General features: G+C 42.5%; 1 protein-coding gene across 2 annotated transcripts in view; it reads left to right on the forward strand.

Moving 5' to 3' along the window:
• FRZB (frizzled related protein) overlaps positions 1 to 24,326 on the forward strand; it is a 62,698-nt gene that overhangs the window by 20,470 nt on the left and 17,902 nt on the right. The window contains exons 2-3 of one of the 2 annotated variants that reach the window (XM_061608278.1): positions 5,879 to 5,926; positions 21,914 to 21,979. In XM_061608278.1, the coding sequence (XP_061464262.1) occupies positions 5,879 to 5,926; positions 21,914 to 21,979 (114 nt within the window). The remainder of the gene's footprint in view (positions 1 to 5,878; positions 5,927 to 21,913; positions 21,980 to 24,326) is intronic. The other variant, XM_061608279.1, reaches the window with a different exon arrangement.

The raw sequence follows: 24,326 nt of genomic DNA on the forward strand, positions 1-24,326 counted from the left end.
ATTAATGGCTTGGATAATCTTCTGGACTGGAATGATGTGATGGAGCTTGATATAGAGAAAATCTATGGAATTAACTGCAGCCATGTGACAATGGAAAAACTCTTAAGAGATGAGCCAGTGCATTTTGTAAAAAAGAAGAACACAGATATGACTTTACAACAGTATTTCAGCAACTTATTCAGAATGGATGGCAAGAAAATATTTGGGATAGAGGAAATTCCCATCAGACTCTTATTATATGACTATGGCTACAACAGCAAGATTATTATGGAATACTGATAATGGAAGATTGGACACTGAAATTACTGGACTTAACAGGACTATTGAAGATGGAAGATGGAACTAATAGGGATAATGGAATAATGGCTATTGAAATTATTGGACCTAACAGATTCTGATGAGATGGATTAATCGAAATGTTTATTTGGACTATGGTTATGACAATAAGATTATTATAATTATTAACGAGATGGATTAATTGACATGTTTATTTGGAGAAAAATTGATAGATATATTTCTTAAAGAATTGAAACCTCTCTTTGACTTTTTGTGGAAAGAATAAAGTAATATTTATGAGATTTGATGATTAATTAAGATAACTACTGGAGGAAAGTGATTTTATAATATGATTTAAGAGACAGGATTGTTATATATTGTAGATCTATAACTGATTTGATATGTGACAAATGGGAAGTCAACATTTTTTTTTGTTGTTTAATCATTTTTGTTTTGTTTTGTTTTTTGTCCTTGAATGTTTTATGATTTTGTTTTCTATGTTTTATGAAAATTTGAATAAAAATTATTGTAAAAAAAAAAATAGAAGCTAACAAGTAGGGCCCCAATACCAAAACAAAAAAATAAAAATTAACACATGGAAGGAATACACCAGGCATAGGGAACCATAGGACTTCCAGTTATGCCACTGGTCCTGGGGAGTTGCAATTCAGAGCCATCCAGAAGGCCTAAAAAAAAAAACAAGCAAAACCCCCCCCTTTTTTTAAAAAAATTGAAATAAAAGAACATAAGGTTGCCAGTGGTAAACTTACCAGAGCCAAACCCACAACATTTTAAAGGAATTTATACACCTACACACCTGATCATGTGTAAACAATTAAATAGCTGAAGTTAGTTCAAAGCTTGTAACTAAGCTACAATCCAATACACACTTACCTGGGAGTAAGTACCATTGAACCCAATGGAGCTTACTTCTGAGTAGACATGTAGTTTGTAGTAAGAAGTGGGGGATGATTATATTGGATGGCAGTGGTGAAAACAACCCTTAATCCTCTGCTGAATTTTCCTCTGAGTAGCTGCTTTTTGTGTTTATTTATTTAAGGCATTTATACCCCACCCTTTAGCCAAAAGGGCTGGGAGACTGTTACTTGCGTCTGCTGTATAATGGCCAAAGGTGTTGCTAGCAGCAATGCAGTGGCAAATTCAGGAGTGCAGGGTCCCTTCATGAAAGTCACAGCCACACCCCTCCCACCTTTCCCTCTTCTGCTGCTGGGTTGAGAATGAGATCCTTGCTAATGCATTCTTCCACAACAGAGGTCCCTAGGAGCCTATAGGCATGAAAGGGAAGTGTATTAGCTACTGAGAAGAGTCTGCTCAGTGACTTACCTCCTTTTACTCTGATTGGCTCCAATCAGCAGGAAAGGACAAGGATGCATGTTAGAAGACTCTTCTAAGTGGCTAACACACTCCCCTGTCATGTTGATTGGCTCATAGAATGCTGGAAACACAGGGATTCTGCTGAGACCCTGCTCCCAAAAAAGTAAGGCATCTAAGACTCCCCGAGACCCTGGACGACTACACCCTTGTTGCTAAGTTCTTGAAAAACTCTGGGCAACAATCTGCATAAATGTATACAGTGCTTCTGGGCAAATTAAAATAGTGTGTGTACACACAATATATTTAAAGCATGTTTCTCCTTCCCCAAAGAATCCTGGGAACTGTTGTTTGTTAAGGGTGCTTGAAATTTTAGCTGTGAGGGGTAAACTACATTTCCACAATTCTTTGTGGGAAGCCCCGCACTTTAAATGTACGGTGTGTATGCAGCCTGGGATCTCACTGGCACTGTAGTTTGCTGCCCTATGAGCAAAATAAAAATAAACATGTGTTTTTAAAAAGTGGGGAGTAGCAGATCTGGGTCTAGCAGAAAAGACCCAGGGCTCAACCTCCCCTGATAATGCCCCTAGCGATTGCAGATTATTATAAATAATAATTAATGCAGTTTATAGCAAGCAAAAAAGACGGGTCTCTGCCCTGAGATGTTTAGAACAGAAAAATAAGATGAAGTCTTTCTTCTGGTTGACCCAATTCATTTTAGAGGAAAAGACTCTAAAGCCCATCCCAAGCCTAGTTACTCCAAAGCAATCCTCACGAAATTCAGTGGGCTTTCTCCCACCCAAGCGTGTTTAGGATTGCAGTCTTCATCCTGGAGGAAGAACATGCTTTCTTGGAAGTAACTATCATAGGAGGTTCCCAAAGGGGGCACAAGGCTGCAGCAAGTTTTTCTGAGTAAATGAACACTTACAGAGAAAGAAAGAAAGAAAGAAAGAAAGAAAGAAAGAAAGAAAGAAAGAAAGAAAGAAAGAAAGAAAGAAAGAAAGAAAGAAAGAAAGAAAGAAAGAAAGGGTGGAGAGCAATTTCTGGTTTCACCAGCCCATGTATCTCCACCCCGAGCAGAGAGTGAGTCTGCTACAGGCTGCTGGTGCTTGGGAGAAAAAGGCTCCCAAGCATGCAAGAGAAGAGGTGAGGGAGCCCTGGGATCAGTGAGGGAAAGAAGCGGAAGGGGGGATAGAGAAGGGGGAGGGAGAGAAATACCAATGTTTCTCACGCAAAATAAAAATAAATAAATAAACAGACAAAGAAATCAAAGGGGGAGGGGAGAAAGGGGAGGGAAGTCAAGGACAGGGAGAGAGGATGCCTCTAAATGCAGGGGGGGGGAAGGTGGGACGCTATCCTGGGTGAGCTGGAGCTGGAAAAGAGGCAGCGCCCGATGTGTCATCCTCTTATTGCCTGCACTTGGAATGCCACTGCTCCCCGGCCACAGCTGCTCATCAGCTCTAGAGCAGCTAGAACTCCCTAAAACCCTCAAAGCCGGGGCATTTGCCAGCCAGCCAACTCACCTTCTACTTGCTCCAATTTGCTCCACGCCACAAAGCCTGGGTTCGGCTCTCATTGGGCCTCAGGGGCAGCCAATGAGAATGAGAGGTGGTGCTTGGGAAGGCAAATGGAGTCCTTCCCCTGAGGTGTGCACGCCTGCATGCAAAGGAGAGAGAGAGAGAGAGAGAGAGAGAGAGAGAGGAGGCAAAGCAGATAGAAGAAGCAAGGGGAAAATTGGCGTCTGCATGACTGGCTCCTCGCTCCTGGGAGTCCACAATAGCCGGAGATTAAACAACATGGGGGCAATTCTGGCCGGAGGTGAGAAAAGCAGGGGCGGGGCCGGAGTCTCCGGCTGTTTGCCGGAGACCTGACATCGCTAAGGGTGAGGGATAATGGGTGAGCCACATGCTCATTCCTGCTCTGCTGCATGTGCAGTCCCCACACAGTGGAATGTTTTGGCTCTTGGTCTGCCCAGCTGTGACACAGCAGGGTATGCCACTACTAGGGGTGAAGGTGAATAGAGGATTTTATAAATTAGTGGCGAAGAACCTTTTTTCTCTTCAGGGCCACATTGTGCTGGAAGTAATCATGCTAGTAGTGAGCAGGGCTGAAGCTAGCAGTGGGTGGTGGTAGGAATAAAAGTGGGCAGGGCTTCTTTCTCTCTCTCTCTCTCAGTAATGGCATGTGTGGCAGGGCTGTCCTGGATAGGGCAAGGCAGTGATGAGGTCAGAGCCACCCAGGCGCACCAGTGGGACCAATTCAGTACTCTTTCTTGCCAGTGCACCCACTTAGCCCTGATCTCACCACTGCCATACCCAGCCCCAGCTCTGTCCAGGTAAGCAGCAGTGACATCAGTGTTAGCAAGGCATCTGCACTCCACCACACCGAGCAATACAGTTCTCTCTCACTCTCTTCTCCCCTCTTGAACACCCCCCTCTTACCCCTGCTCTTCATCCGCACACATGGGCTAACAGAGGAGGGACAGGTCACTCTCACCAGAGGTCTGAATTGATTGTTTGCAGAGGACTTTTGAAATTAAGCCAAGGGCTGCAGATTGCTCACCTCGTAGATAAGTGATAAAAATGAACAGATTTGTTTCAGCATATCACCGTCATTATCATTTTCAATAATCATTATTTTAATTTATTACCTGCCCTTCACTCTGACGTCCCAGGATAGGTCACTATAATGCAACCTTAAAAAAAATTTAAAGCAACATGCAATCACAAAAATAGTTGGGTCCTAAAAAAATACACCTCAGGTGTTGAAGGCCAGGGTAAAGAGGTGTGTCTTCAGCATTTGCCGAAACCTGTATAGTGAAGTTGCCAGGTGCTGCTGCAGAGAATGCCCTCTTCCAGGCCACCGCTTCCATGCTTCTGACAGTAGCAAAGCAGAGTTCCTTCTGCTGATCTTAACACCTGAGCAGATTTGCAGGGAAGGAAGCATTCTGTCAAATATTTGGGGCCTAAGACGTTTAAAACTTTAAAGCTTGAATTAGGCCTGGAAAGAAACTGACGACCAATGCAACTCTTGCTTATATGCAGGAGTTATTTCAGATTATACAGCCACAAGAGTGGCTGTATACTGTAGCCAGCATGGATTTTTCACATTCTGCAATGTTAAATTGAAAATACCCACCATGCCATTCTGATGCTTCCCATAAGCTCATTTCTAAACAAAACCTTATAAAACGTATAGTCCTGAACTCAGAAACGCTTGCTTAACCATCCTGTAAATTTTCATGGCGATACACAAAACAGTCAGAGAGAATTGAGAGTTCAAAGTCTAAAAAGAGAAGAAGAAAAAACCAGAGCCCTTTTGGACTTTTTTCTGTCAGACTTCTCATAATCTGTTGAAATTCATTAAAAATCAGCCATGTTCACAGAGCACCTGTAATCCTATTACTGACCTTGCCCCATATTCTGACCTTCATCTTCTGCTGTTTAAAAGTTTAAAAAATGCCTGGCTGAGTTTTAATTAATTTAATTTAATTAATTAATTTACACAGGAAGTTGATTGGACTGTGAAAGACCAACCCAAATTGTGTTTGCATTTTGACCAATTTGTAGGGCAGTACAGTATCTCAGAGAGGAGGTCAGGTCTCATGTTTCCCTGGTGCATTCACTATAGCTCCCCAATTTCCCTGCTTTTTAAAGTTTGATAGAAATATCTGTGTGCTATAGGTATGTTCTTAAATCGCAAGGTTTTTTTGCCTATTAGTGTCTACATATAAAACCAAGGCAGGGAATATATGAGATCTAAATGGAACCCTGGCCATTAAACTGGCCTCTGCATTTTGGACCAATGAAGTTTCCAAGCCATCTTCAAGCGCAGTCCCACACAGAGTGTACTGCAATAATCCAAACTGGAAGCTGCAAGAGCATACAGTACAGTGGCGAAGTGATTTCTGTCCAAAAGGGGCACTGTACCCAGTTCTGGAATGTGTTAAAAAGAATGGCTGCTGTCCAGTCATACACACAAACTGGGCTCTCTGGCTGTCAGCAGTGGCATCCAAAAGCACCTCAAGCATGCAGCAAACAGTATTTGCTTTTGAGAGACCTGGGATCATAGGTGTGGTCCTTGATTTAAAACCATCGTCTACGAGTGGAGAGCCCCCTCCAGCCTCTTCCTCCCCCCCACATTAATATAGTCTTAGTTATTCTCTAATATTTCATGTATTAAAATTTGAGCATTTTAATGTTGCTGTGTTGACATAATCTAATATTAAAAAATACTAACATTTCTTTACATATTTAACAATTCATGCCAGATTTCCCTATGGATTCTAATAATGGCAGCTGTAGAGACAACGGCACTGGTGAGTACATTTTATCTAATAACTTTTTCTTTCTTTTTAATCATTGACTTTTGACCAGCTCTTAACAATACAGGAAGTGACACTATAGTGACATGATGGTTTTGTGGGTTTTGTGTGTGCGTTTGTGGTTTGATCATTTTTGTCCAGAGAATGGTATAAGCAACAAGAAAGACATCCTGAGGTTCAAGAGAGCAGCAAAACTTCAGAGGTGCTGCATGGATATGAAATCTACCCTTTATGTATATAAAGAGTTCATAAATCAATGAGATATGGTTGCTCACCAGCCTATTTCGAATGGAGGTTTATGAATTGCTCTTGAGCACCCTGTATGTGTGTTATCAGGGTTCCCCAAATCCACTTTCCAGATTGCTAACATCAGCATCCCTCCCACACTCCCAAGCACAAAGATCCACTCCCCCATGAGCTGGAGAGCACTCTCTGCCAGGTGGGGGAGGGCTATTTTTCTGTATTTGCATGTGGAAAATGAAAGAAACAGCACCTCTGCTTTTCTGGTGAGCTTTCATAGAAGGACCAAGCAGTACTGTTTCTGCAAAAGCCAGCTGGAAGGGAGAGTAGCATGCTGTTTCTTCTCCTGAGTTCTTTGCAATTTGGGCAACAGAAAGGTTGCTTTTTCTTCATATGCACTGCACTTTTGCAGCTAGGAACTACTCCCATCTTCTGCAAAAGGTGAAACGAAAGCAAAGGAAATACCCTTTCCCTGTTCAGAAGTGCAAAAATGGACCAGGCCAGAGTGAAACCAGTGAAAATGTTCTATGGTGTTTAAAGTGTTATTCAGGCCTACAGAAACTAGCTAAGCAGATATCCTGTATTCATAGCAGGGGTGTTCATATGTTGCATTTAACAAGTGTAGAACCTTAACTGTACACAGATAGCTGAGCTGTACAGTTATACATATGTAACATTCAAAAAGTCTACAGTCTGTGTACACTGTGTAGTTGAGATGTACAAATCAGCAGGTGTATACTCTTTCACACAAACACTTTTACATGTGTAGAGACAGCTTATACCTGTTTTTAGTGTAATGCGAGAACTAGCCTAGGTGTGACATTGAAAGAGAGGAGAAGGTGGTGGTGGCAACGAATAATGGCTATTTGTTAAGCTGAGCCTGAATATGTGTCATGATCCTGTCCCCTGTAATGGCATGTGTGACCTTGTGGAGAGAAGGGGGATTATTTATTTACTTTATAATAAAAAAACCCAACACCCTCTCCAGTGATTCTCCTAAATCCATGCCTCTGCCAGTATTCAGTCTCACTTATTTCCTCTGAACCCTTAACTTACCGATAGCCTAGTAACTGTGTATAGGAGTGATATAAAGCTAATCAGATACAGATATTATATTTAACAAAGGGATTCTATTTATTTATTATTAGATTATCAAGTGCACAAACTTGTCTGGTTACTTTAAAATTGTACTGTATCTTTAAATGAGTATACACTTTGTTAACTTGTTACTGTCACTTTAAATACCAACAGCTTATATTCAACTATCAATGTTTTCTAAGAGAGCTTTAAAGAAGCAGTTAGTTATCATATTAAAACCCTGTAGCCAAATTGCCCTTTTATTCTCTCCATCTCATTTAAGCCTCACCAACACTATAACTGAGGATTGTGCAGCAAGCCACTTTTTCCAGCCCTTTACTGACTAGTGAAGCACAGGTTTGTCTTGCGGTAAATATTCTGGAAACTTTCTCTCTGGTACGCCTACCAGTCATCAGAGACTAACATTCAAGGCTGCTTCTCATTTTTCCACTCAGCTCTGCAGACAGATTCTCCCCTCTTCTCTGCTGCCTAAGCCAAGCGATTCAGCTATCCTCAGCCACCTAGCCTCTCTTCTTCTTCTTCTTCTGACTGTACAAACACCAACAACTAACAATTCCAACAAACTACTCTGCCGTCCAGGGCCTCACCATATATAGACTTCTATATCGAGGTGCAGCCAATCACACTGTCTAACTGAACATTCTAAACCTGGATCCACCAATTAACATATGTTTACCTTCTATCCTTTTGCATCCTGAGAATTCTGACTCACAGCTGTCAGTTAAAGCCATGACAGTTAAACTGATTTTCACTGGACCATACAGAAAACTTTCCACATCCAATACATTGTACAATACAAATGTAGAACACATTGTAATACCCATTAAAGCTTAATTCAAATAAACAGGATTTCTTCATCGTCCTGATCACCTTTTCCTGCTGGGATAGGAAGCTGCCTTATACTGAGGCAGACCATTGGTCCGTCTTGATCAATATGTACGCTGACTGGCACCGTCGCTCCCAGTCCTACCTGGAGATGCCAGAGATTGAACCTGGGAGCTTCTTCATGCAACGCTCATTCTCTACCACAAAGCTATGATCCTTCCCCAATGGGAAAGTACCATTAATAGGAGTTAAATGAACTGCTGTTCATGGATTTGTGGGAGGCTGGGAAAACAATAAAAAAGGCCATTCGTTTTGTCCCCTCCAACAATGCAGGACTATCCCCGCATTTTTGGGTCTTTGACCGTAATAAACTAAACAAACAAACTATCCCCGCATCAGGCTGCATGCATATGAGTGCATATTACCCACAAGAAGAAAGCTGGTGCTTTGTGCAGTGATGGTTGGAAAAGCAGAAAATAATGAAGCAAATCAAGCTGCAGGAGGGCAGGGCGCAGTCACTAGCCTGTTATACCCGAGAGAACTTTCCTTCTTGGTTCCTATCCCCTTGGTGGCTCAGTTGTTGGTCAGTGGCCTAGTAGTGCGCCGTGCCTTTGGGCACACACTGCTGATGTTATCACTGAAGTTAATCTCTTCCTTCTTCTTGGATGGCTTTAAAAGGGGATTGGACAAATTCATGGAAGATAAGGCTAGCAATGGCTTTTAGCCACAATGGCTATGAGAGTGCTGTTGCGCTCAGGTTCTGCTTGTGGGCTTCCCATAGGCATCTGATTGCCACTGTGGGAAGAGAATGCTGGATTAGATGGGCCATTGGCCTGATCCAGCACCTAGGCTATTCTTCTTATGCTCTTCTCCTTCTCTTAGATTGCAAAAATAGACCAGGCCAGAGTGAACCTTCACCAGTGAATATATGTGTGTGGTTTGAAGAAGAGATCATGCTGGTGTCATTCAGGTCTGCGGACGCTAGCTAAGCAAAAAGCAATACGTTTGCATTCATAGCTTGACAGTGAAATGAGAGGTAGGCAAACATCCTATAAAGTAGACTTTTCAAATTTTCAGACTGCACGATTCCAAAAGACGAGTGGATTTTTGAATATTCAGTCTGAAGACTTAAACAGCACACTTTAGCTGCTGCTGCTTCCCTTTCCCTGCCAGCTTCTCTGCTACTCAAGCCAAATAAGCTTTACCTTGGAGAAATGGAGTGTAATAGATAAGAACATAATGTAAGAACATGAGAAGAGCTGCTGCATCAACCCAATAGACAATCTACTCCAACTTCCTGTTCTTGCAGTGACCAACCAGATACCTGGGTAGGAAATCCGCAAGCAGGACCTGAGTGTAACAATACTCACCCCTCTTGCTGTTTCCAGTAACTGGTATTCAGAAGTATGCTGCCTCCAACAGTGGAGATAGAACACAGCCATCAGGGTTAGTAGCCATTGATAGTTGCTGAAAAATGGCAGAAGGCTCCAATGGGCACAGGAGAGGACGCATGCCAATTGATGCAAAGAGAATCAGTCCTTGTCAGGAATTATGATATGACTCTCCTATGAGTCCTCTTGTATGGCTAAGGGAGTCCTTTGCTGCCCATTACCCTTCCTCCCCCTCTGTTATTCTAAGGTAATGCTTTTTGACTTGGAGGAGGGAGGGAGGGAGGGAAACAGTGGAGGCTTGGTGCAGGCACCAATTCAAGTTGGGTCCTGCTCAATTAGGATTGGGGCTGCTGTATGCAAGGGGAGGATTGCTTTGCATTTAGATACTTACCCCACCCTTTATCGAAATGTCAGCAAGCGATGGTCTTCCTCTTCTCCCAGGCATTTTAGCATGTGTTTTTAAATTGTTTTTATATTGTTTTGAATTTTAAAATTGTGTTTTAAATTGTTTTTAAAATATGTTTTTAAATTGTGTATTTGTTTTAATGTTTTTGATTGCTGTAAACCGCCCAGAGAGCTTTGGCTATGGGGCGGTATACCAGTGCAATAAATAAATAAATAAATAAATTTGGCTTTATCGCAAAATACTTCTTGACGTGCTGTCAGAAACACCAGTGTGTCAAGTTTTAAAAACTATTCCTTCTGACACACCTATGCCGCCTGGAGTTTTCTCTCAACTTCTTGCTAGCGAATCCTCATCTTCTCTTTCCTGTTCCATTGCATCTGAGTGGTTCTTGGTCAGAAGCCCTTACACTATTGGCGGGAACAAAGCCCCTTCCTGCACCCCCCCTTTTTATTTTGTTACATGTGAGCCAGTGTGGCTATACCTCAGAGATGCAAGAGAACAATGTGTGTGGCAAAGAAGAGCATAGGGTTGTATTCAGCTAAGTCCTATTCAGAGTAGACCCACCGAAATGAATGGTCTACTTTGGTAACTCCAGTGAGTCTACTTGAATACCATCCAAAATATTGTGATGCCCTATGCTAATATAATGTGTGGTCCTCTGCCCAAAATAATTTCAACCCACTAGCTTTTCACACAAAAAGTATCCCAAAATGACTTACAAATTAATAAGATACAAATAACATGAAACACATTAAAACCTTGAAGAAAGATACAATTAACAGGAAACACACTGGAAAGGTTGCAGTATTTACGGCTTTTTAAACACAAGTAAGGTGACATGACAGAAGTGTATACAATTATGCATGGCATGGAAAAAGTGGATAGAGAACAGTTTTCCTACCTTTCTCATAACACTAGAACTCATGGACGTTCAGTGAAGCCGCATGTTGAAAGAGTCAAAACAGACAAAAGAAAGTATTTCTTCACTCAGAGCATAGCTGGGCTGTGGAATTCGCTCCCACAGGAGGCAGTGATGGCCACCAATTTGGATGGCTTTAAAAGAGGATTAGACACAGAGGATTAGTCTATCAGTGGCTAAAACCCATGAGGGCTGTGCTCTACCTTCACAGTTGGAAGCAATATGCTTCTGAATACCAGTTGCTGGAAACCAAGGAAGGGGAGAGGGCTCTTGCGCTCAGGTCCTGCTTGCAGACTTCCCATGGGCATCTGCATGAGACTGAGCTATGACTGACACAATCCCTGGTTTGAATGTTGTTTTTTCCCGAGCTCAAAAGGTAGCCTTTGGAAAGCCTCTCAGCCTCAGCCCTGTATCTTCAATATAGTAAAGAGATAACCACATTCACCTACTTTGCAGGGTTGTATAAGACAGGGCTAGAGAACCTAGCGCCCTCCAGATCTTGTGTGGACTCCAGCTCCCTTCAGCCCCAGCCAGAATGGCCACTGGTCAGCAACGATGGGAGTTGTCATCCAACAACATCTGGAGGGCACCAGTTAACCCATCCTTGCCGTAAGAATTACGAAAAGAAAAATGTATGTGAAACACTTTAAAAATATTCTGGGCAGTGCTGTAGGAATCCTGAGTGTTATTATTTACACATTTTAAACATCATTTTCCAATGTGGAGTATGGGATATTGTTCAAAGAAAAGACCTTAGACTGAACATTTCAAAAGAATATTGGAGATTCTCTTTGATGTATTATTTTTGCTGGTGAACAATGTCTCTGTGTAAAATCTAATCAAGTCAAGTCTCATCCCTGGCAAAGTAAACTGGCAAAACCTTGTGTATAAATTATGACCCCTCTTCCTTTGGGAGAGCCAGTGTGGTGTAGTGGTTAGAGTGCTGGACTACGACCTGGGAGACCAGAGTTCGAATCCCCACACAACCATGAAGCTCACTGGGTGACCTTAGGCCAGTCACTGCCTCTCAGCCTCAGAGGAAGGCAATGGTAAACCAAATCTGAATACCGCTTACCATGAAAACCCTATTCATAGGGTCGCCATAAGTCGGGATTGTCTTGAAGGCAGTCCATTTCCATTTCCTTCCTTTGGCTAGGAAATTGCATTTTTGTCTGTTTCATAAGCATTTTGTTATTGCTTAAAAGATTCTCCAGATTCCTTTCTTTTCTATAAGTAATATTTTTGCTATATTTTTACTTGTGTAAATACTTGTGACGCATGACAACCAAAGAGCCCACATATTCTTGAGGGTTGCTATGTATTTGTAGTGACCTTTTCCCCTCCCACTCTGGCACCCAGAAGTCCCCTACTTTCTCAAATGACTCCTCCCTGGACCCCCTCCAATACATCCACATGTTTGCCACCCCTTTCTTTTCTCGCAGTGCCTAGCTCAAAGCCCATGTTAGATCCAAACCCAACACGCAAGCTGTCCTGTTACCCCAGCTTACTTATTACACCCCGGGAGAGTGCGGAGCTGAGTAATAAATGAACCCACTATCAGAGATCAAACAACACAAAACAAAGCCTTTGCAAAGGGGACCCAATACTTACAAGCCAAAGCAGGTGAGCATGGGAACCGCGTTTATTGATAGATGGGGGTTTATATAGGCTTACCCCGAAGTTTACAGTATCATGTTCACGTCATAAAACATAAAGAAACAATTGCTAACTGCCATAGCTTTAGGACATATGTGAGAAACAAAAGGGGTACAGGAGAAGAACAAAGTGGAAACATTGCACTGTCAACTTGTCTACATATTTCACATGTCCTTGAGATAAGCACTATGCAGGAACGGACAAAGGCGTATGGGAAGAGGAGGTTCAGTTGCAACCGGGCGCCCTCTAACTCAAACACAGACATGGTATCATTATGTCTTGCATATCAAAAGGGAGGGATACAACTCGAGAGCTATGAGGGACAATAAAGCAGTCTTTAAACACAGACATTTCTGTGTGAAACATTTTGACAGCAATAAGCAAAGCCATAAGCATATATACGATATGAAATGCATAGTAGGGGAGTCTCCAGCGTAATCCGGCTTTTATTATATGAGCCACTGGAACGTCGGTAAGGGTCAGGTCACAAGGAAATAAATCTACGTTTTATACCGAAAGTCAGATAAATGCCACTTTGGTTCTATTTCTCATGAAGCCTAAGCTGGTTTAGGTAAGACCAGTGAATTATAGTTTTATTAACACTGGGGTTTCAATTTAAACACAACAATCCCCCCTTTCAGCCCTGAGAGACTAGCTAGTCTCTCAGGTAGCTGTATCACCTTGCTTGGGTTGCCAAATCGGCCTTAAAGCCATTTCCATGTAAGTTGGTTGCGGTTTTCGGAAAATGACAGTGTGAGCTTGTTTATACAGACTGAGGCCAATTGCATCAAATTTGGAATAGCAGATTGAGGCTTTCGGGAAAATGAAGAAATCAGCCTATGCAGGCAGGCGGAAGCAAGCTGGATTAAATTTGGGATGCATTGTATACAGCAACAAACAGCTATTAATAATACTATAACTATTACAACATAAAACACAATCTTGCGTCAGTCTGCTCAACTTCCTTTTCAGTACATCGACCAAGGAACTGTCAAGTATGACTGGGCCTTTTGATACTACTAGAATGGCCCGTTTGCTTGGTTTTGGTCCCTAAAACTAAACTCAGAGACCTATAGAGATTAACTGAATAACATTAGAAATACATTGCAAGTAACAACATCCAGTAATAATAATAATAATAAAAAAAAAACTTATTACTATAATCACATAAAACAATATCTTCTGCCAGCTAGACCAAAATTCACAGAGCCACCAAGGGCCAGCAGGCATTTGGCGACCCGTTAAGCCTCATAGGAAAAGAACAAGTCAGTGACCTGAGGAAAATGAAATGCAACAAATGCTACCATCTCAACAGTAATATTACCTTACCCACTGTTTTATGTCCCATTCTTCAAAGTCCAATTGCCATTTTCAAGTGGGTATATCACATGTATTGGTCATACAGACCTCACCTCTTACTAAACCGCTTATCACCCAGCCCTCCTCTGCCTCCTTTAAGCTGTAGCAGGAAGCAAAGGAGACTGTACTCCTTAAGTGACAAAGGGAACTCCCACTTATCCATGTGGTGAAGTGTGTGTTCCTTGTTTTGGTTGTCCCTGTCTTCTGTAAAATCCAGGCCAGTGGGGGGGTCTCAATATAAGAAGACCCCCTATGTCTGTATATATTTTCTGATATGTGTGTTTCTAGTCAAGAAAAAAGGAAAACTAATGCTATTTCTAACGAGCAATGGGATTCCCTGTGGATGGGGGTGTATCCGCCAAGGATTAAGATAACATTTATGCGACAGCGTTTAACTCTGCCCTTGTTTTTCTATGCACAAAACCTCTGGAACGCATTACCAGCCGTGGGGGTATGTGTGAGTTGGAGTGGAAGTTATAGCTCTTGGCTTTTGCACCTCCTAGATTCCACTTGAACCAAAACGGGGTTAGCCAAGCCGTACCACTCCCTCCTTTTATGTGAAAGGCAGATGTACACAGATGACCTTTCACATAGGCTCCAATACTGACTTCCAGGGTGTGACTGTGCCATACGAGATGAATACACATTACAAGGGTTAATTAGACAAAGATCAGAATTCAAATCACCACAATGGGGTGCATTATAAGTGTTAAACCTTCTTTGGCATCCTTATCCCAGCCAAACAGGGAATTCCAAATACATCCATGTTACTATATCTGTGAGTGCTTATCTATAATGTAAATGACTGTATGGCAATCATGTGCTATCTAGAGTGTACTTGCTTCTCCATTTGTTTAACTGCTTCTAATTGTTTCTGTACATAGGATGAGAAAGTAGTGTCTGAAGATTAGCTAGGTCATAACCTAATGTGATGGGTTTGAGGTGTTGAAACAAATCTGGATTAACTAATATTCTCTGGATGATCCATACATGGACTTTAAATGGAAAGTCACATCCTACCTTAATACCACAAAGGCATCTATTGAAATGTTAGCATAGGTTGTATATAGTACTTATCAATAACATCATAATCACAAAATATTCTAAGGCTCATACACCCATGTCCAGAATATACAATAGTTGAACTTAATTCATTTCTTAGCATGAAAAAGCCATAAGATACATTAATCATTTTGAGAGAAAAGCAATCTTGATGGAATTCCAAACTATCATCTTCCTAGATTCTTAAGTGTTGACATCCATTCACATTAATTGTTACCTATTCCTAGCCATTGTAATGACAGAGTGAGAAAATAAACAAATGGGTCAAAACTTCACATTGATGAACCTTACATCTGAAGTAGCCAAATTCAGTAAAACCCCTATTACAGAATCACTCAGAAGGATTTGAAAAGTAAAAACATCTAAAGAACAAAACAGCCATAACATATAAATTATGAAGGGAAAACAATAACAACAACACATTCTTAAAGGACAATGCATAAACAGTTACATTCAATATTACAATGGAAATATTACAAAGAAAGCAAGTAAATAAAACAAATAAACACACTGTGGGATGGCTTGCACAAAGTTCATCCTGTTCCTGTTCATGTTCAGTTACAGCTTCCACTGAACATGTGTGTCTTTTGCTGATGTTAGGCAGAGAAACTGAAATAATGAAAGAATCTTCATTTCCCCCCCCCTTTTTCCCCCGAGTGACTGTATGAAAAGATTGCAAACTTGCACAAGGTGCCCGTTTCAGGTTGCTGGCCAATATAGGCCCGAAAATAGTTCTGTGGTTAGGTAGAATGAAGCAGGCCTCTATGCTGTTATTGCAGCAATACAGGAAAATAGCATGCCAGTTGCATATCGTGTTATGGTCCTGGAGCACTTCAAAGATCGAGTCCAAAATGTCTCAAAATAAAAAATCTTCTATGATACACACGCAAAAGGAAAATGTTCCTTGGGGAGAAAACACTTCAGTACAGGAAGGAAAATATAAAAATAAAACATCCATGGCCACAGATGAGACTTCTGATTAAAGTGGACAAAACCAAAATATTGTCTTTGCAACAGACAGACAAAACACACAACAGTACAACATATTCTAAACTCCTGAGTTTCCCCATCCTCTGGCTATGTAGAGCCTTGCTCATGAAAAGCAGCCACGGAAAGCAGAGAAAAAGGATTTATACCTCTTGCTATGAATACAAAACAAAGAGATGTTAGTGGCACAAATAGATTAAGTTCTGTTCCAAATCAGCAGGGTGTTCCAATGGTGCTCATCCTGTATGCAGAGCAGTTGCTCTAAGTGCCCGTCAAGGAATAAATGCACTAACATGCGTTATAATTGCGAACATCATTTTAAAAGAAAAAAGTTCATTAGTAATAGTGTGATTTATATGCACAAGGTATGACAATGCATTTTCCTGTTGAAAGTCCTGGTCCATCTTCAGTCAAAGAGCAACTGGGGATGAGTTTCTGTTTTGGAAGCAAAGTAATATTGATTCCCAATGTGAATTCTAATATGAGGTAGACAATTACTGTGGCTGGAAGCTCTGCATTTTGGTCCCCTTTTGCTAATGAATTTACCTAGTCACAAGAGGGCATCTCATTAGGTTTAAACAGCAAGGTGGCCTCAGTTTTGCCTATCTAGGAAATGGGCAAATTATACATTTCACAGACAAATTTAAAACAATTACCTGGGATCGAGTACCTCAAGAAGAGGTTTTATTTTCCTTATGGAAGAAAGACCCTTCAGGAAGTTTTGTTGTTGACTTCCAAATATATATATATATTTTACTCAAGTTCAAAAGTTTCAACAGGTATAGGTTCTAATCCACAATCTACCAACAATGATGAATTCTACCCACAAGGCACTACATACAAATTTAGTTGGCACTTACAATTGCCTCCCTTTATATACAGGTAAATGGGTAGAGTAGTTTCAAAAGTAATTTTGTTATTTTTGCCCCTTTGGCCACTGACAGAAAAACTAACTGTGCCAGGCTTTTATCTACAAGCAACAGCCAAAGGTTCAGGTCTAATCTAAACAAAAGGAACTCTAGTATCTTAACAAAGGGGGGGGAAACCAATCTCTTTCCCTTTTCTGTGATTCTGGCTCAACATGCAGTAACAAAACAAACAAACAAACAAAAAAAGAACCACATCAAAAGAAACGTAACATTTACAAGATAAGAAATAACTGACAAATAATGAAAAGCAAAACTTATTCTAGACAAAAATATCCCCCCCTCTGTGAACATCTGCTATTGGGATTAATGTCAAACGGCAAGGGCTGAAATAAGAAATTATATTTAATAAGTTACAATCACATAACAGACAGCACAATAATTAGGAAAACACAGCCAATCCGTCTTTATATAAAACATAGTAAACCATAGGGATCACGTTAGACTTAAAGCATAAAACTGCTGCAGAGAAAACTATCATCCCACTGTTTAAGCAGACTGGAGAAAACAATTTTAAGAAGCTTGAAAAGGAAGGGAGCTCCAAAGAAATAAAACGTTCCTCAATGGCAAGGACTGAGATAAGGAAGATATAAAACATTACATCAGGAAGGAAGATGCACACAAGTAATCTGTAGCAAGCAAGACAGACAAACACACACACACACACACACAAAAAAACCCCCTTAATAATCTAAATTCATATCAAATAAGGAGGTAGGGAAGAAGGAGTTAACCCAGTACAGGAACAGAAGAGAAAGAAACCCAGACATTCTAAAAGGAATCGCTTAGTTCAAATCCTATACTTTCTATAAAAAAAAAATGCTAAGAACTACTAAGAGAACAGGTGGGCAGCGCAGCTGATCCAAGCAGTTAAAAGAGGAAAAGGTAAAATCAGCATGATTTATGAACAACAGTAATGGAAGGAAAGTTCCCTTGAAAGCAAACCCACAGAAAAACTTTCATACATACACTCAAAAAAAAAGGCTATCCGCATACAACCTCTCACTTGGGTACCCAACTCATACACATTTCTTTTATGCAAATCCTTCCTATTACCATTCTTACGTTCTTACTTCCCGGGAAAACACAAGCCTTACACACCTAGGAGTCTGACCCGTCCCTGGGCGTCCAGGTACGGCTGGTCTCGCACAATCAATGGCGTTTCCTTAGTCAATAACCGTTTCTCTTTTTCTCTTTTTCTCCTTTTCGCAAGCGCGTGACCGTTCCCCCCTGAGGGCCCCTCTCCTGGATCCTTCTCTTCCGTCTCAGCACTTGAATCGGAAGAGACTTGTTTCCGCGCCGGCCGAGGAGCCCCGCCTTCAGGGCTGGAAGGCGGCGCTGGCGCGGAAAGCATAATAGAACGACTTAAAATCATTCTTCTATCTGAGTCATCCTTAGAAAAATAACTTGGAGGGGGGGCCTCACCGGTCAAAGATCTGTCTTTCAGCATTGTAAAAACCCTGCAATCTCTGCACTCCCATCTGCCATAGGAGCCAGAAATGCAATTAATCTGAATGTTTTACCTCAATCCGCTCCCCTACTCCTCTTAAAGGAACGGGTTTAAAGGAGCCGCTCTTTGGCTACCGTTCACCCGGTGCCAATACTGCAGTTACCCGCGGTCTTGCTACCGCACAGAGCTCAATCATCTTTCTCTTTTTCAGGCCTCTCTTACGCACAGGCAAGTCCTCCTCTTGCCACAGCATACACATTATTCCCAAAGGGCTGTCCTTTACCGGCACACTCCCTTTATTTCCCATGACGTCTGATAGCGGGTTTTCCTCAACTGTGCTTTATCCCCAAAATGTCAAAGCCGCCCACTTGTGTTGATAACCGAGGAAATCCTCGTGGCGCCTGTTATCAATTCAAGGGGTGCAATGGCAAAAAGGGGGTCCGCACAAGGGATCCCGGACGAGCCCCCAATTGTTAGATCCAAACCCAACACGCAAGCTGTCCTGTTACCCCAGCTTACTTATTACACCCCGGGAGAGTGCGGAGCTGAGTAATAAATGAACCCACTATCAGAGATCAAACAACACAAAACAAAGCCTTTGCAAAGGGGACCCAATACTTACAAGCCAAAGCAGGTGAGCATGGGAACCGCGTTTATTGATAGATGGGGGTTTATATAGGCTTACCCCGAAGTTTACAGTATCATGTTCACGTCATAAAACATAAAGAAACAATTGCTAACTGCCATAGCTTTAGGACATATGTGAGAAACAAAAGGGGTACAGGAGAAGAACAAAGTGGAAACATTGCACTGTCAACTTGTCTACATATTTCACATGTCCTTGAGATAAGCACTATGCAGGAACGGACAAAGGCGTATGGGAAGAGGAGGTTCAGTTGCAACCGGGCGCCCTCTAACTCAAACACAGACATGGTATCATTATGTCTTGCATATCAAAAGGGAGGGATACAACTCGAGAGCTATGAGGGACAATAAAGCAGTCTTTAAACACAGACATTTCTGTGTGAAACATTTTGACAGCAATAAGCAAAGCCATAAGCATATATACGATATGAAATGCATAGTAGGGGAGTCTCCAGCGTAATCCGGCTTTTATTATATGAGCCACTGGAACGTCGGTAAGGGTCAGGTCACAAGGAAATAAATCTACGTTTTATACCGAAAGTCAGATAAATGCCACTTTGGTTCTATTTCTCATGAAGCCTAAGCTGGTTTAGGTAAGACCAGTGAATTATAGTTTTATTAACACTGGGGTTTCAATTTAAACACAACACCCATATTTTCGGTGAAGTTTAGGCTTGGGGTTGTATCCAGTGGAGCGATATGTCAGGGTCCCACCAGCACAAGGATTACCTCTAGCACAATGGGACTTCTCTCCTCCTCCCTCGCACCCTCCTAAACCAGTTCTAAGGGTACCCACAACCGTCTGGAGCAGATTTAGAGAGGATGCGGGCGCACACAGGAGAAGGGGGGGAATTCCCATTGCACTAGCACTGACAGGATGAGCTAGTAGAATACTGCCCTTAACTGGTCAAAGGCAAGGGCAGCCCTAAAGGGTGGAAAGCAGCCACATACACCACACCACACATACGCCTTTTCAGGTCCCTCACAGCATCCGCCACATACCTCGCATTTGCTTTTTGTTCACTCTCATAAACCCAAGTGTCAGTGCTTACAATTTGCTTAATCATGTGTTTCCTGCATGTTTTCGGGGTGTACTTTCCCTTACAAATAAAGGGAGGGGCAAGGAGTTTACTGACCATTAAAGAACTGATGTATAAGGCCCACAAGACTCAGACTTGAGGCCCAAGCAGATCAGACTTGAGGTGGGATGTCGTTTGGTTGCTAGGCAACTTCTTGAGTGAGCAGTATTCAAATCATGCAATGAGGCGAGAGCAGATGGAGGTGACTGGTTTATTACTCCTGATACCAAGAAAAGAATTATTTCTGTCCTACCTTTTCTACCACTAGGGTGTACTCAGAAATGAGCAGAAATTCAAGCTACAGAAAGTGACAAAGCCCAGAAACCCATAATAAAGTTGTGCCTTTTTTAGCAAAACAGAAGGAGCCCTTGTTTGAAAATGTGTGTTTTGTGGAAAGTTTTTCCCTTATTAAGATAATACTAGCAAGATGCCCACCATATGGTGGGGACTTTTGTAGAGACAAGGCTATAAAAATTGGCTATAGTTGTCTGGGTGGGAGAAGATTTGCCTCAATTTTGCTGTTTGCAGGCAATTGTGCTCTGATTTCCTTCCCCTTATCCCAAGGATGGCAAACCTGTGGCCCTTTAAGATGTGGCTGAACCTCAACCCGCATCATCCCTGACTACTGGCCATGCTGGCTTGGGCTGATGGGGAATTGGAGTTCAACAACATCTGGAGGGTCAACCCTCCTTCATCCCATGCTGCCTCCAGTTCGTTTTTCTGAGGACCACAGTTTCCTCCAACCCATCCTTTGACCTCTTGACTCCATGTACTGCTCTCCCACCTAAACCACCTTCCCCTGCCTCTTGCATCTTCCTCCCCCCACTCAGCAATCCAATGGTTGCTGTCTCTGCTTACTCCACAGTCCATCCTTTCTTTCCTGCTAGACCTCCTCCTTCCCTTGACTTCCTTGCCTCCGTCCATTCTCTCCTTCCTCAGACTCCTGCCTCCTTTCCTCCTGGTCTAGGCTGTACATACAGCCACCAGTTGGCTGAGGTAGAGAGATTTGCCTCTAGGCGGTCTTGTGAAATACCAGCACAGCATCCACTTGTGAAGGTTTCTAATCGTGCAGATAGGTGCTGCTAGAGAGAGGTAATTGCTCTGCTGGCTGCTGAAGTTGCAGTCATAGTCAAACCTTTGCTGTGATTTCCCCCCCCCACTGTAGATATTTGTGAGGAGGAGGTGTATTTGGTGAGCAATTCAAGTCCCCATCCCTCAAAAGCCTGTTTCCTTAGCATAGCCTAGGGTTGGGGAACGTTTTTCAGCCTGAAGACCATAATATCTTCTGGACAACCTTTCGGAGGACATGCGAGCAGGGCCTGAGGCAAAACGAAGCACAGGAATGAATGAAAATTCTACCTTTGTACAGAAGGCTGTCAGCCCCTCTATCCTCCATCCAGGCAAGCAAGAAGCATTATCAGAGTTCAAGGACACATTCCACCCAGGCTAAAACATTCAAGGGTGAGTGTGTGTATAGAAGGGCCACTGAGGCACGTGGCCTGAGGGGAGTCCTGAGGGCCAGATAGAAAACCCTGGAGAGCCACCTTTGGCCCTATGCCTGACATTCCCTGTCCCTTTCCTAATCTGCCAGCTGTCTGAAGACACCTCTCTCACCTGCACTGGTAAAGTGCTCCAGAAAGAAAAGGTAGACTGATATAAAACATCTGGAACATTAGATAGATGCCTGACACTTTTAGTTAACTTCAGAACCTCAGTAATAAATTGGGTTTTTGTTTGTTCTTTTGTGGAAGGCACTTAGGGAAGCCAGGTGCAAAGCAGGTCAGGGATTCTGCACCTTTAATAGTTGTGTTGAAGAGGGAATTTCAACAGTTGTTGCTTGCAGTCACACAACCAAACAGACCCTAGGCTTTCAGTTTGGCATGCAATCCCTGATTGTTTCTTTCCTCTGATGCAAGGAATGTCTGGTTTCTTTTCCAGAGCGCTGCAAATGCAAGCCAATAAAAGCAACCCAGAAGACTTATCTTCGGAACAATTACAATTACGGTAAGCACGGCTTCTCGGGAAAGTAACTGCCTTTGAAGGAGAGCCGAAGGTTAAGTGGAGGCAGGAAACAGCTGACAGAAGTAGGTTCTCTGGCACTTGCTGTTGCCAATCCACATCCCCAAAGGTAAGTGAACGCAGACAGAGCTGTTGGAAAAAATTAATTAATTATAAATTCTGGCAATTGACACCTGCCCCCTTTCCAGGCATAGAAAAGTATGTCAAGATTAGGTCATCATTTAAACTAATAAATGTTAGTTTCCTTATATGCAGGATTATAGAAGGCCAATCTGTTCATTCATTACACAAAATATATTATAATTAATGTATTCCTGAAGTATTTTCACAAAGGAAACAACATCAGTTTTCGAATGTCACATGCAACATGGTCAAAGATGATAATGATAGTCACCTGTTATTTTGTTATAATAAAACACACACAGATTATGTGGTTTATATGTACTAGGGGCTGTGCCCCTGCTCGCTTCACTCACCAATTCCACCTACTCCAACCCCTCACCAACCCAACCCAACCCTCCCCTTAGACTTCACCAACTCCATGAGATGATTGACAGGTGAGTTGTCCTGCCCACCTGTCAAAATCCCTTCCCAGGGTTCCCAAACACCCACTGCTGCTGCTGCAGGAAGCCTGAACAAAGGGGATAAAGACGTTCCTACTCCACTAGCAGTGGCAGCAGCGACAGCAGGACAAAGGGGAGAAAGACTTTCTCTCCTTTGCCCCACCCTGTCCCAGCAGCAGCAGAAGCATGGAGGAGAATGAAGGGGAGAAAGACTTAGACCTTCTCCTTTCACCAAGCTGGAGGAGGAAGAGGAAGGTGGCCAGTAGCAGCAATGGCCTTTTGTCATACTGTAGTTTGCAGCACCATCTGTTAGCAGCCAAGCAAACTACAGTGTGACAGCCTTACACAAGTATAGATATAGGAAGACACACACACATATTTACACAAATGCAGAGAGAGATGGTGGAGATCTGCTAGAGGGTTTTGCTTCCTGGGCTCAACTTCAGGTTTGAGGCCTGGGTTCAAGGGCAGAACCTTTGATGCATGCCAACAACATGGGAATGAGCAGCAGTGCTGTACCAAGTAGCCCCAACCTGAACATTATGTGCTTCACCCCTGACATCCACATATATAGCATATCTGTTTTCCGTCTCTGCAGGGAGGGAACCTTCATGTGTGTAATTATACAGGCAAAGGCTTCCCTAGAATCCAGGACCATATCAGGAGGAGACCCACTCCTTGTTCTGACTTTGTTGAAAATGGGGGTTCATTATGGCTGAATAGGGCTTGATGGAGGAGGAAATAGAATGGAGTGGCCAGAAAAGGAGAACAGAGAAACATGGCGTAGAAACAACCATTTCATTGTCTGGATAGGTCAGTTCCTGATTCACACAGAGAAATGACTTTTAAATGACTGCAGAGACAGAAAAGAGAGCTACAAAATGGAGGAAATCAAATAATTTAATGGACAAGGGATTTGTACTGAGCTCCAGGTATGGCTCAGGCTAAATATTGCATGAAAGCAGCATTCAGATATTGTTTCACCAGCAGTCATCTTCAGACTGAGCTTTAAGTAGGAGCTGCAGCTCTGTCTAAGTAGGTAGGTCTGCCTTCACTGAATGGAACCTCTTCATTTAAAGGGGTCCAGCTTGCTTTAGCAGTCAGTTAAGTCCAACTGAGTGGGGTAGACTTTGGTTGTTTCTGGGTCAGAGGAAGGCAACATGATGCCTTAGGCCAGAGGCAACACAGGGTCTTCTTGCGGAACTGCTTCCAGTTTATTAGGTGCTTCTGGGCCTGGGCCTGAGGGTAATTCACTTCCCTGTTCTGAATCCCTGGCCTCATCCCCTGAAGGAGCAGAGGATGACCCAAAGTGATGACAGGATTGGGCACAAGTGTGTCCACCCCTCCAAAATGGAGGGTGAAAAACACAAAACAACCCAATGAGGCATGCTGATTGGGCATGGGAGGGGGGAACGATGAGGGGAACGATGAGGAAAACTGGCAAAAGTAGGGATGGAAGGGAGTGGCTGGAAGCCTAAACTGAAGCAATCCACACTATAACATTTTGTTGTAGCAACAGGAAGGTGGGCTTTTTCAATGGTAGTAGCACCAGTGTTATAGAATGCACTCCTTGCTGAAATACAAGTGGCCCAAATAGTACTGATGTTCCGCTGCCTCTTGAAGATGCACCTGTTTACACAGACATTCCCTTGATCTCTCAACCTAAGTCTCCTATTTTAATGAAGTTGTTTTATTGTGTATTATACAGCCACAAGAGTGGCTGTATACTGTAGGCAGCATGGTTTTTTTCACATTCTGCAATGTTAAAT

Source organism: Rhineura floridana, chromosome 2, assembly GCF_030035675.1.
Source record: "Rhineura floridana isolate rRhiFlo1 chromosome 2, rRhiFlo1.hap2, whole genome shotgun sequence".
Classification (NCBI taxonomy): Eukaryota; Metazoa; Chordata; class Lepidosauria; order Squamata; family Rhineuridae; genus Rhineura; species Rhineura floridana.